At 47.5% G+C, this 12,984-nt stretch overlaps 1 protein-coding gene across 1 annotated transcript in view; it reads left to right on the top strand.

The window, feature by feature from the left end:
* The first annotated feature begins 762 nt into the window (after positions 1–762).
* Positions 763–12,984, top strand: part of MICOS10 (mitochondrial contact site and cristae organizing system subunit 10) — a 34,999-nt gene continuing 22,777 nt past the window's right edge. Inside the window, exon 1 of the mRNA XM_052661132.1 lies at positions 763–887. Within this exon, the coding sequence (XP_052517092.1) occupies positions 824–887 (64 nt within the window). The 5' untranslated portion in view covers positions 763–823. The remainder of the gene's footprint in view (positions 888–12,984) is intronic.

Genomic DNA, 12,984 nt, shown 5'->3' with positions numbered 1-12,984 from the left:
CGAAGAGGCTGAATTATGAATAGGAAGGTTGATCAGGAGACAGAATTTAGTAATGCTTGCAATTACTTAGGAAGAATATGTACAGAGGATTGACGGCACTCCAATGAACCAACACTCCAAGCAGCTGGGAGAGGAAGCAACCGGCGACGGCCCTCTGAAGAGACGAGTCAGAGGAGGAGATTTAGCAGAGACTGGTGTCCTGGAGCCAAATGAATAAAGAGAAGGCAGCGACAAGGAGGATCAAGAACGAGAAAGCGGCTGCGTCCAATGCCGTACAGAGGTCACGGGCGTCCCCTGGTTTGGCAATAAGTGACCTTGGCCTGGGCAATTTCTGTGGTAAGAGGTGACGGCGGGAGCTCCACGGCAATAAATGAGGGAACGCGGGAGGAGAAAAAAGCCAAGGTGAGGCGACGAAGGAAGAGACCCTAGCGCGGTGCCCTCACTCGCCCTGGGGAATTTCCAAGGCTGGAGTTGGGAGCTGGTGTAGTGAAAGGAACCTTCCCAGACAGGGCTCTGGATGCCGCCTAGGAAACCTGTCTGCCTCGCAACCCTTAGGTAGGCGCAGCTCCAAGGTCAGGGTCACCTCAGGCCTCTGCCGCCCGTCACCTTGACGACCAACTGCCAAAAAAAAAAAAACCACCCCGGAAATAACGGAAGTAGTCATATCATCTCGCGATATCTGGTGCGCCGGCGCCGTCAGCCTTCCGGGCTTGGGACCGGCGGCCGGCTATCGCGAGACTTGCCTGGGGGCGGTGGGGGAGGGGCTCTGAGCGCGGGGCCCGACGGTCCGGAAAGCTGGAGCGGCTGCTGCTGGCGGGGGAACATGTCGGAGTCAGAGCTCGGCCGGAAGTGGGACCGGTGCTTGGCGGACGCCGTCGTGAAGATAGGTGAGGGGCTCCTCGTCGTGTCCGGCCGGCGCCGCCGGGAGCCGAGTCGTCGGCTCTAGGGCCCGCTGACTGGGAGGGTGGAGGAGAAGCCCCGCGAGAGGTCCACTCGCGGGGTGAGAGGTCAGGCCGTGCGGCCTGCTCCAGCCACTCAGGCCGGGGCTCGGGGCCCCCCGGGGCCCAGGTCACTTGAGCGGGCTGGGGAACACGGGCCACAGGAGCCTGGGGACGCAGCCCGAAGTGGGAGGGGTGCAGCTGCAGCAGCCCCGAAGAAGTGGGGGTCGCGTCGGCAGGCGGCCGGAGAGTTGCGGGGAAGCGGCGTGTGCAAGGGCACAGGGGCCAGGGGCTGGGGGTTCTCCCTGGGGTCACGGCTCTCTGAGGCCACGTTCCTCCCCTGCTGAATTAAAAGTGCCTGCCGAGAAGGTCATCTGCAACCTTTTGTAGATTCTGCCAGGCCTCACGTGGGTCGCTGCCATTCCCAACTTGGAACCTGACTTACCAGCCTCGGAGTAGTTTGAGGCCTGAAAGCGGGGACATGAGTGCTGTTCATCTGGAAGGAGAATCGACTCGGAAAGTTAAGACGCCGATTGGTCCCTTTTGAGCCCGTCGTGTCACTCGTGTAGCTTTTCACATGCGCTCCGTGACGACACAGACTAAAGTCAGTGCTCGGAGGGGAGAGTTCAGTCGCTCAGTCGTGTCCGACTCTTTGCGACCCGGTGGACTGCAGCACGCCAGGCCTCCCTGTCCATTGCCAGCTCCCGGAGTTTACTCAGACTCAGGTCCATCGATGCCATCCAGCCATCTCATCCTCTGTCGTCCCCTTGTGCCTTCAATCTTCCCCAGCATCAGGGTCTTTTCTAAGGAGTCAGCTCTTCGCATCAGGTGTCCAGAGTATTGGGAGTTTCAGCTTCAGCATCAGTCCTTCCAGTGAACATTCAGGACCAATTTCCTTTAGGATGGACTGGTTGGGACTTGGAACCTGATTTATAAGCCTCATAGTAGTTTGAGGCCTGAAAGCAGAGACATTAGTGCTGGTCATCTGGAAGGAGAATTGACTTGGAAAGTTAAGAGGCCGAGTGGTCCCTTTTGAGCCCATCTTGTCACCTGGTGTAGCCTTTTAACATGTGCTCCGTGACGACTGGGACTGTGAAGTCAGACTGTGAAGTCAGTGCTGGGAGGGAAGAGGAGAACTTTTGCTGAGTGCCAGACTCTGCTCAGTGTGCAGTGAAGGAATGTGATCAGGGCCTGGTGGTGGTTTAGTTGCTCAGTTGTGTCCGGCTCTTTGTGACCCCATGGACTTTAGCCCACCAGGCTCCTCTGACTATGGGATTTCCCAGGCAAGAACACTGCAGTGGGTTGCCATGCCCTCCTCCAGGAGGTTTTCCTGATCCAGGGATTGAACCCCGGTCTTCTGCATTGCAGGCAGAATCTTTACCGACTGAGCTATGAGGAAAGCCCATTGATCAGGGCCCAATCAATGGCAAAGTTGGGAATTTAACCCAGGTATTTTGGCTTCACGTCCCATGCTTTTCTTCAATACTTTTATTACCTGAATTTGATATTTTTGTATGAAAATCTTAAAGTGTATTTAAGAGGATTTAGGATTGTGCTCTTGAATGAAAATATTGGACAAGAAGTAAAACTGTAAGCAGGAATGTTTCCTGGTTTATTCACTGTTGTAGCTTCAGCCCCCAGAAGAGTGCTTAATAAACAATGTTGAGAATGAGTCAGTAAATGAATTTATCGCAGCTTTCAGTTCACCACTTACCAGCTGTGTGATTTGGGGCAAGTTATTTAACCTCTCTATGCCTGCTTCCTAATTTGTATTGAGTAAATTGGCCAAAATATTATTACTGTCTTACAGAGTTGTTTTGAGGATTAAATGAGTGAGTTTATGTAGAGGCTTAACTGTGAAATGGGGATTAAGACAGATTTACCTAAAAGGATGCTGCATGTTGAAGGACAGAAAAGTATACAAGGTATTTGCACAATGCCTGGCACTTACTATGTAGTCAGTAAATAGTGATAGTAATAATTGTTGATGTTAGTATTATGCCACTGATGATCAGGCTTCTCAGGTGGCTCAGTGGTAAAGAATCTGCCTGCCGATGTAGGAGACGCAGGAGACATGGGTTTGATCACTGGGTGGGGAAGATCCCCTGGAGGAGGAAATGGCAGCCCACTCCAGCATTCTTGCCTGGAGACTTCCATGGACAGAGGAGCCTGGAGGGCTACAGTCCACGGGGTCGCAGAGTTGACCCGACTGAGCGACTGGGCATGCACACACACTGATGATCACCTGGGGCGGTGAGTAGTGTGTGCCATTCGTGAGCGGGACGTTGTGGGAGTGGGGGCATACCAGGTGGAATAATTAAATGAAGCATGAAGTGACGCTCAGCTGTGTCCGAGTCTTTGCGACCCCGTGCACTATACAGTTCGTGGAATTCTCCAGGCCAGAATACTGGAGTGGGTAGCCTTTCCCTTCTCAAGGGGATCTTCCCAACCCAGGGATCGAACCCAGGTCTCCCGCGTTGCAGGCGGATCCTTTACCAGCTGAGCCACAAGGGAAGCCCAAATGAAGCGTGGTGATATGTAATTCCAGATGAACATTAAAATGAGTTATTCCAATTCTTTGTGTGGAGCTGTTACTATAAATCGGGTAAGTGCAGTGGTAGGTTGGGAGAGATGGGCCTTTAGCAGAGCTTTGGATAATAACTTGGATAGTTAGGGGGAGTGGAAGAACTTGCGCAAAGGCTGGTTAAACGTTTATGGAGGACGAAACAGGGACGGAGAGGTTAGGTGGCTGGAAGTGAGGAGCTGGGGTTAGCTCCCTGGGGTTCTGATTGCAGCACCCACTCCTCCCTAGAGAAGGCTGGTTTGAGTGGAGTCAGAATTGTGAAATCTCATAGGGAGATTCTACTTTTTCTTGAAGCTTTTTGAGTTGCCTTTGGCTTTTTCACATGCATTGTGCATATTCACCACCTCTGTCTTAAAAATCTGTTACTTTCTGCTCGCAGGGCTCAGTAAGTTGAGGCTGGTGGGCGGCCGTGAGCTAGTTCACACATACATACTGAGCTGTGGGCCAGCCAGTGGGCAAGTAGAGGAGCAGAAGGCATTTCACTGCCCTTAACAGGGAACTGATGTGATGTGAATGGAATTTTGGTATGATTGTTCTGGCAGTGTTTTATACAGAACAAATCAGAGTAGAGAAGGCTGCGAATATGAAGTTAAAAGTCTGAACTGTTCGACCAGAAAAGAGTGGGTATATTCGAGAAACTTCACAAACTTTTCCTTCCATTTATGGTATGGAGATAGTAATACCCACCTCCTAGGCCAGCACAGTGCCAGGTACATACCAGAAACTTAATGTTGTTTTCTTTATCTTCTCTCCAACTGGGTTAACTTTGTCACATTCTGTTTCTTATAATAAGGATGACTCCAAGGTTAGAACTTGGTTGATGTCATTGATCAGAAATTGGAAGTAGAGCAGGAGGGGTGCGTGTGCGCCTCACTCCACTCAGTTACATCTGGGTCTTGGTAACTGATCGTGTGAAGTGGCAGGAGAGAGCCTGGAGGGAGAGGAAGAGCTTGTAATTTCGGTGGTTTTTCTGCTTACATGGTTTGAGAGTGATAATGAGGTTGAGAGGAGGTTTTTTTAAAAAGGATTTTACTTACGTATTTTTGGCTGCGCAGGGTCTTTATTGCTGCGTGGGCTTCTCCCCAGTTGCAGTGAGCAGGGGCTGCTCTCTAGCTGCCGTGTGCGGGTCTCCTCCTGCAGCGGTTCCTCCTGCGGAGCGGGGCTCGCGGTCGTGCGGGCGTCAGTTTCGGCACGTGGGCTCGAGCTCTAGAGCGCAGGCGCGATAGTTGTGGCGCACGAGCTGAGTTGTTTCGCTGCAGGTGGAGTCTTCCCGGATCAGGGGTCGAACCCACGTCTCTTGCACTGGCGGGCGGACTCCTTACTACTGAGCCGCCAGGGAAGCCCCACGAAGAGGTTTTTAATTTTGACGGAGAAGCTGAGTTCAGATTTTGAGGCGCTACCCCTTAAGGAATGGACTTCGAGTAAGGGCACATGAGAAATGCAGAGTGGAAGTGTAATTCTGGGAGGCTTCCGTCCAGAGGATTGAGACTGGGGGAAGAACGCTCTTCTGTCGTGAGTGTTTTAGTTCTTATTCCTATAGGCAGCGAGATTATAGAACTCTTGAAACCTCTTTGGCAGCCTGCTTTTTTGGTACTTCAAAATGGAGATGGAGACTCAGGGAATGGCAGCCTGCCATAAGATAGAGGTTTGGTAGAAGACGTAGGTAGGGAAGAAGGGCCAAGGCAGGCTTTCAGCTGCATGTGGATAATTTCGTATTTTCTGCCTTGAAAGGGACTGAAGGGAGGTCACGGTGAACGGACAGCTCCCTTGGTGAGCACTGCTCCGTTTGGCACCTTCTACCTAAGTATTTTCAATCTATTCCCACTGGTTTGCTGGAAAATGAATGTTTTATTGTTTTTAAAAAAAAATTTTTTTTTGCCATGAACTGTTGTTGCTTTTATCTGTTTTTATTGGAGTATAATTGCTTTACAATGTTGTATCGGTTTCTGCTTTACAGCGAAGCGAATCAGCTATGCGTGGGCTAGTATCCCGGCCCTCCTGCCCCTCCCTCCCCCAGCCCCACCCCCCGGGTCACCATAGAGCCCCCAGCGAGCGCCCTGTGCTGTGCCACAGGTTCCCACTAGCTGTTTTACACAGAGTAGAGTGAAAAATCGGAGAAGGCAGTGACACCCCACTCCAGTACTCTTGCCTGGAAAATCCCAGGGATGGAGGAGCCTGGTGGGCTGCAGTCCTTGGGGTCGCGACTGAGCGACTTCCTTTTCACTTTCATGCATTGGGGAAGGAAATGGCAACCCACTCCAGTGTTCTTGCCTGGAGAATCCCAGGGATGGGGGAGCCTGGTGGGCTGCCGTCTCTGGGGTCACACAGAGTCGGACATGACTGAAGCGACTTAGCAGCAGCAGAGTGAAAAATGACTGTTTCCAGTGCTCATGTGTAGCCTAGATATTGTACAGCTGAATTAAAGAGCTCTCGTAAGGATGTACTTTAGGCACAGGTTTTTAAAAAAAAAAACTATACTTCAAGGATTTACTCTGAACCTTGAGTAGTGTTCTCATATAAATTGTCCTATAGTAAGAGCTACTTTTTTAAATAAATACCCCCTCCCTTTCCTATCATAGGGAAAACAATTTTATTTCTCCCATATTCTGGATGTAAAATACCTATTTATTTGTGTATAATAGGAGTGTGTGGGGTAGAAAATTTCCAGTGCGGTTTGACCTGGTGTATTGAGCCTGTTGAATCAAGGAAGCAACACACACACCTCCCTGAAACAGGCGCAGTAGGCCATTGTTCATTGCACGTCTGTTTCTGTCTTCTTTCTCATTCCTTTCTTTCCCTTGCTCCCTCTCACATTTTTACCTTTCCCGTTGGCTTCCATGCTCATTCCCGGTACTGCCACCCATATGCATTGTCTAGTTTATCCATCGCATCACTAATTTTTCTAAATAGCTCGTATCACCATCTGAAATTTGCAGTCTGTTTCTTTATTTGATTGCCCCCCACCCTAGAATGTAAGCTTCACGAGAGTCAGAGGTGGTTTTGTTCACTGTTGATCCCTAGCCCCTGGCATACAGGAGGCATACAATAATTACTCTTAAGTGAATGACATGCATTGCTGAAAATTTTGTAGACTCTATTCTCTGCCCATACTTGCTACCCAGTATGTTTATTAACTGAATGAATTAGCTCTTAAATTTTAAAAGTCCAAGTAAAGTTGATTTCATATGAATTTCTGCCAGTTCACACTTTGATCACATGTGCTTGTACTCTTGGAACTTTCACCAACTTTTAAATTTCATTTGGGCATGTAAATTAGTGTCAGTAATCTTAATAATGAGGTAGTGTTAGGAATATTCGGGACTAGTCAACGTAGAAACGTAAACCAGAGAGCACTTTTTTATTTAAACAAGGAGAGGCTGGTGTTGGTTTAAGTGGTAGTGCCAGAGCCTTATTGCAGGAAATGAAAAGGGAGTGAAGAATATTACATTTTATGAATAGCATGTTCCGTTAGTTTTGTGTGAATGCATCATTAACAGTTTTTGCTGATTTTATGGATTTATTTTTAAGTTTTATCAGATTTATTGAATGCTCTGGTTTTCTTCTGCACTTGGCTCATGGGCTGTGGCATTTGTTTTTCTTGTACATTCTAAGTGGTTAGTCTTGTGTGTGCCCTCGTAAATAAGACACCCGTTTTGCTGGTGAGCCTAGCAGGCATGCACAGTGCTCACATCAGAGTCTCAGTAGCTCTGGGACGCCCTCACCTTGTGCCTGTCGCTCTCAACTGGACAGGAGGGTCTGTTTTCTCTTTCCCAGTGAAAGTGAGATTCTAGGGGATGAGAAAAGTCAGGGTTATGAGACGCATGGAGGTCCTTCCTTGCAAGTTGAGAATTTCTAAGCCCTGAAAGTGTAAGGCATGGCAGCGTTGTCGTTGCCCTCAGGCCTGTTACAGCTCACTCTTGAGCGCAGAAGGCTGCGCTGGCAGACTGTGACCTCGTGACCACGTTGATGTCCGTGCGACAGGGGCCAGGGCCCCAGATTTGCTGGGGAAGCTCTGGGTTAAGTCTCCTTCCGGCACTTCATGATGCATTTGGAGGCCAGACTCCTCTGTCCACGGTATTTCCCAGGCAAGTATACTGGAGTGGGTTGCCGTTTCCTCCTCCAGGGGATCTTCCTGACCCAGGGATTGAACCTGGGTCTTCTGCATTACGGGCAGATTCTTTACCATCTGAGGCACCAGGGAAGCCCATGTGGGGCCCTGCGGAATCCTTAACCTGCCTTGAAAAGCTGTCGCGCCGGCTGTGGTTCCTCCTCCCCCGCCATTTCACCCCACTGTGAGGCCAGAGTAAGGAAGATCTAGTACCTAGTCCAGTATGGGCTGGGAACCCGAAAGAGAGGACGGAGACGCCTTGCCTGTGAAAGAGGTTTCCCAACACCCTAACTTTCCTGAGAAAGGCTGTCCTTGGAGGCCGGGTGTGTTACGCATAAGGAAAAATGGGCGCTGTGGACATTTATAGGCAGCCCCTAGAATGTATTCCTTTTAATGGACTGTGATAGCCTTCACATACTTTTCCTTTTCTTTTGCTTGATTTTTTGCATTAGAAATAAAAGTACCATTGAGGACCTCTCTGTGCCTTAGTTTCCTCAGTTATAAAGTGGTAGTTGTTACAGTAAGGATAAAGTGAGAGAACCTTTGCAGAGCAGTTGGTACATTACCTGTACTTGATAAATACTTGCTGCAGGCATTGAATGAAGGATAGCAATCATAACTTAAAATAATGAACACATTTGCTCTGAGTGTGAACACTGCGGGTGGTATGGAAGTCTGACAATCGGTATTTCAGTATATATACGTAATAGTAATTATTAATGTATATGTCCCCAAACAGTTTAATACCAGGCATTGTGGAAAGTCCCACCCTTCCTGAGGAATATGAAAAGCAGGTGGTGACGTTGGAGTTCAATCTTACAGAATATGTGGGCGTACAGTAGGCGGAATGGGTGGAGGTCTGTATTTCAGGCCTCAGAAACTGTCCAGGAAAAGTCCCAGAGGAGAGAGAGGCTTTGGCTCCTTCCGGGAGTGATGATAATGACTGCCGTTTATTGAGCACTTGGTGTGTACCACACAGTGTGATAAGCTTGTAACATTATCTCATTTAATCTTCATAATGTTGTGAGGTGTTCTCCCCTAATTTTTTTTTTGTGACAAAATGCATATAATGCGATTTACCATCTAATGGGACAGGTAAATTAGGAGTTTGAGATTAACATATATACATATTACTATATACAGTATAAACAACAAGATCTTACTGTATGGCACAGGGAAATATATTCAATATCGTGTAATAACCTATAATGGAAAAGAATCTGAAAACACACATACATGTATAAAACTGAATCACTTTGCTGTATACCTGAAACTAACACACTGTAAATCAACTATGCTTCAATAAAAAAAAATTTTTTTAATTTTAATTTAAATAAAAAACTTGAAGTTTACCATCTTAAGCATCTTTAAGTGTCCCATTCAGTTCAGTTCAGTTCAGTCGCTCAGTCGTGACCCCATGAATTGCAGCACGCCAGGCTTCTCTGTCTATCACCAACTCCCGGAGTCCACCCATTCTCTCGTCCATCGAGTTGGTGATGCCATCCAGCCATCTCATCCTCGGTCGTCCCCTTCTCCTCCTGCCCCCAATCCCTCCCAGCATCAGTCTTTTCCAGTGAGTCAACTCTTCACATGAGGTGGCCCAAGTACTGGAGTTTCAGCTTCAGCATCATTCCCTCCAAAGAACACCCAGGACTGATCTCCTTCAGAATGGACTGGTTGGATCTCCTTGCAGTCCAAGGGACTCTCAAGAGTCTTCTCCAACACCACAGTTCAAAAGCATCAATTCTTCGCTGCTCAGCTTTCTTCACAGTCCAACTCTCACATCCATACATGACCACTGGAAAAACCATAGCCTTGACTAGACGGACCTTTGTTGGCAAAGTAATGTCTCTGCTTTTGAATATGCTGTCTAGGTTCGTCATAACTTTCCTTCCAAGGAGTAAGCGTCTTTTAATTTCATGGCTGCGATCACCATCTGCAGTGATTTTGGAGCCCAAAAAATAAAGTCTGACACTGTTTCCCCATCTATTTCCCATGAAGTGATGGGACCGGATGCCATGATCTTCGTTTTCTGAATGTTGAGCTTTAAGCCAACTTTTTCACTCTCCTCTTTCACTTTCATCAAGAGGCTCTTTAGTTCCTCCTTACTTTCTGCCAAAAGGGTGGTGTCATCTGCATATCTGAGGTTATTGATATTTCTCCCGGCAATCTTGATTCCAGCTTGTGCTTCCTCCAGCCCAGCGTTTCTCATGATGTACTCTGCATATAAGTTAAATAAGCAGGGTGACAATATACAGCCTTGATGTACTCCTTTCCCGATTTGGAACCAGTCTGTTGTTCCATGTCCAGTTTTGACTGCTGCTTCCTGACCTGCATGCAGGTTTCTCAGGAGGCAGGTCAGGATGGTATTAAGCGCATTCCCCGTGTTGTGCAGTCGATACCGTCGTCCGCCTCCATGATGCTTCATCGTGTGACGCTGGCCCTCTGCCCAGTCACCAGTGGCTCCTCTCAGCCCAGCCCCTGGTAACCGCCACTCTGTTTTCTGTCTCTGTGATCTTGACTCCTAACTACCTCGTGTCACTAACTAGAATCTTACAGTCTTTGTCTTTTTAAGATTGGCTTAATGTGGCTCCGAGGTTAAAGCGTCTGACTCCAATGCGGGAGACCCGGGTTCGATCCTTGGGTCGGGAAGATCCCCTGGAGAAGGAAATGGCAATCCACTCCAGTATTCTTGCCTGGAGAATCCCGTGGACGGAGAAGCCTAGTAGGTTACAGTCGACGGGGTCGCAGAGTCGGACACGACTGAGTGACTTCACCTTACCTTACCTTATTTTGTGTTAAGGGCTTCCCTGGTGGCTCAAATGGTAAAGAATCTGCCTGCAGTGTGGGAGACCCAGGTTCAGTCCCTGGGTTGGGAAAATCCCCTGGAGAAGGGAATGTCTTCTACCCTCTCAGTATTCTTGCGGGAGAATTCCATGGAAAGAGGAGCCTGGCAGGCTACAGTTCGTGGCATCGCAAAGAGCTGGACACGACTGAGCGACTCACACTTTGACCACTTCACGCTAAAGTGCTGCACTCAGTATGTCAGCCAGTTTGGAAAGCTCAGCAGTGGCCACAGGGCTGGAGAAGGTCAGTTTTCATTCCAGTCCCAAAGAAGGGCAGTGCCAAAGGATGTTCAAACTAGCGTCCAGTCGTACTCATTCCACATGCTAGCAAGGTTATGCTCAAAACCCATCCAAGATAGGATTCAGCAGTACATGCACCAAGAACTTCCACATGTACAAGTTGGGTTTTGAAGCGGCAGAGAAACCAGAGATCAAATTACCAACATCTGTTGGAGTGTGAAGAAAGCAAGGAAGTTCCAGAAAAGCATCTACTTCGCTGACTATGCTAAAGCCCTTGACTGTGTGGATCACAACAAACTGGAAAGTTCTTAAAGAGATGGGAGTACCAAACCACCCTGCTTGTCTCCTGAAAAACCTGTATGTGGGTCAAGAAGCAACAGTTAGAACCAGACATGGAACAGCTTTCTGATTCTAAATTGGGAAAGGAGTATGTCAAGGCTGTGTGTTGTGACCCTGCTTATTTAACTTCTATACAGCGTACATCATGTGAAATGCCAGGCTGGATGAATCACAAGCTGGAATCAAGATTTCCGGAAGAAAGATCAATAACCTCAGATATGCAGATGATGCCACTCTAAAGGCAGAAAGAGGAACTAAAGAGCTTCTTAATGAGGGTGAAAGAAAAGAGTGAAAAAGCTGGCTTAAAGCTCAATATTCAGAAAACTAAGATCATGGAATTCAGTTCCATCACTTCATGGCAAATAGATAGGGAAAAAAAATGGAAACAGTGGTAGATTTTATTTTCTTGGGCTCCAGAACACTGCAGATGGTGACTGCAGCCACGAAATTAAAAGACCCTTGCTCCTTGGAAGGAAAGCAGTGACCAGCCTAGACAGCACATTAAAAAGCAGAGACATCGCTTTGCGTACAAAGGTCCGTCTAGTCACAGCTGTGGTATTTCCAGTAGCCATATGTGGATATGAGAGTTGAACCATAAAGAAGGCTGAGTGCTGAAGAATTGATGCTTTTGAACTGTGGTGTTGGAGAAGACTCATGAGAGTCCCTTGGACTGCAAGGAGATCCAACCAGTCACTCATAAAGGAAATCAAGCCTGTATATTCATTAGAAGGACTGATGCTGAAGCTGAAGCTCCAGTACTTTGGCCACCTGATGCAAAGAGCTGTTTCGTCATGCTGGGAAAGATGGAAGGCAAAAGGAGAAAGGGACAGGACAGGATGAGATGTTTGGATAGCATCACCAACTTGGTGAACATGAATCTGAGCAAACTCGAGATAGTAGCAGACAGAAAAGCCTGTGCTATGGTCCATGAGGCCTCAAAGTGTCGGACACAACTTAGTGTCTGAACGACGGTAGCAGTTCTATTTTGACATGTTTGAGGATCTGCCATACTATTTTCCAGAGTGACTATACCATTTTATATTCTTAGCAACACTGCACATGAGTCCCAGTTTCTTCACATCCTCAGCGATACTTGTTTTCCTTAAAAATTTTTTTTATAGTAGCCATCATAATCAGTGTAGTGTAGTATCTTACTGTAACTTTGATTGGCATTTCTCTAATAATTAGTGATGATGAGTGTATCTTTTCATATGGTTACTGGCCACTTGTGTATCTTTGGAGAAATGTCTGTTTGAGTCCTTTGTCCATCTTTTTTTTTTTTTTTCTTTGTCCATCTTTGAATTGTTATTATTGCATTTAGGATTTCTCTATATATTCTTACATTAATCCCTTATCAGATCTATGATTTGCAAATATTTTTCTCCTGTGTATGTGGGATGCCTTTTGCCTCTGCTCTTACCTTTTGGTATACAAAATTTTAAAATTTTTATGATGTCCAGTTTGTCAGTGTTTTTTGGTTGCTTTTGGTGTCTGAGCAGCAAAAAACCCCTCTATTTCTCCTCTACTCTCATACTCACGGCTGTTCTAATGTCGGATGTATGGGTATTCCACACCAGGCTGTTCTCTTGACACTAGCTGGGTGTTCCATAACACAATTCAATTTTGACACTAACAAGACAGCACAGAGCCTCCGGGCTCAAGGCTTAAGTCCCCTGAGAGTCTCACTTCAGATGCCAGTCACAAGTCCAGGTTGTTACCGGTGCTTTTGACTGGCTGTGAATCAGAGGTTCCCGTGCTTCCCTCCTAGTCATCAATAACTTGTTAAGAGTGGCTCACAGAACATGGGGAAACAGTTTACTTACTAGGCTTCCCTGATAGCTCAGGTGGTAAAGAATCTGCTTGCAATGCAGGAGACCTGGGTTCGATTCCTGGGTCAGGAAGATGCCCTGGAGAAGGAAATGGCAACCC

This window comes from Budorcas taxicolor, chromosome 2 (assembly GCF_023091745.1).
Source record: "Budorcas taxicolor isolate Tak-1 chromosome 2, Takin1.1, whole genome shotgun sequence".
NCBI classification, from domain to species: Eukaryota; Metazoa; Chordata; class Mammalia; order Artiodactyla; family Bovidae; genus Budorcas; species Budorcas taxicolor.
This window is presented reverse-complemented; position numbering and strand designations above follow the sequence as displayed.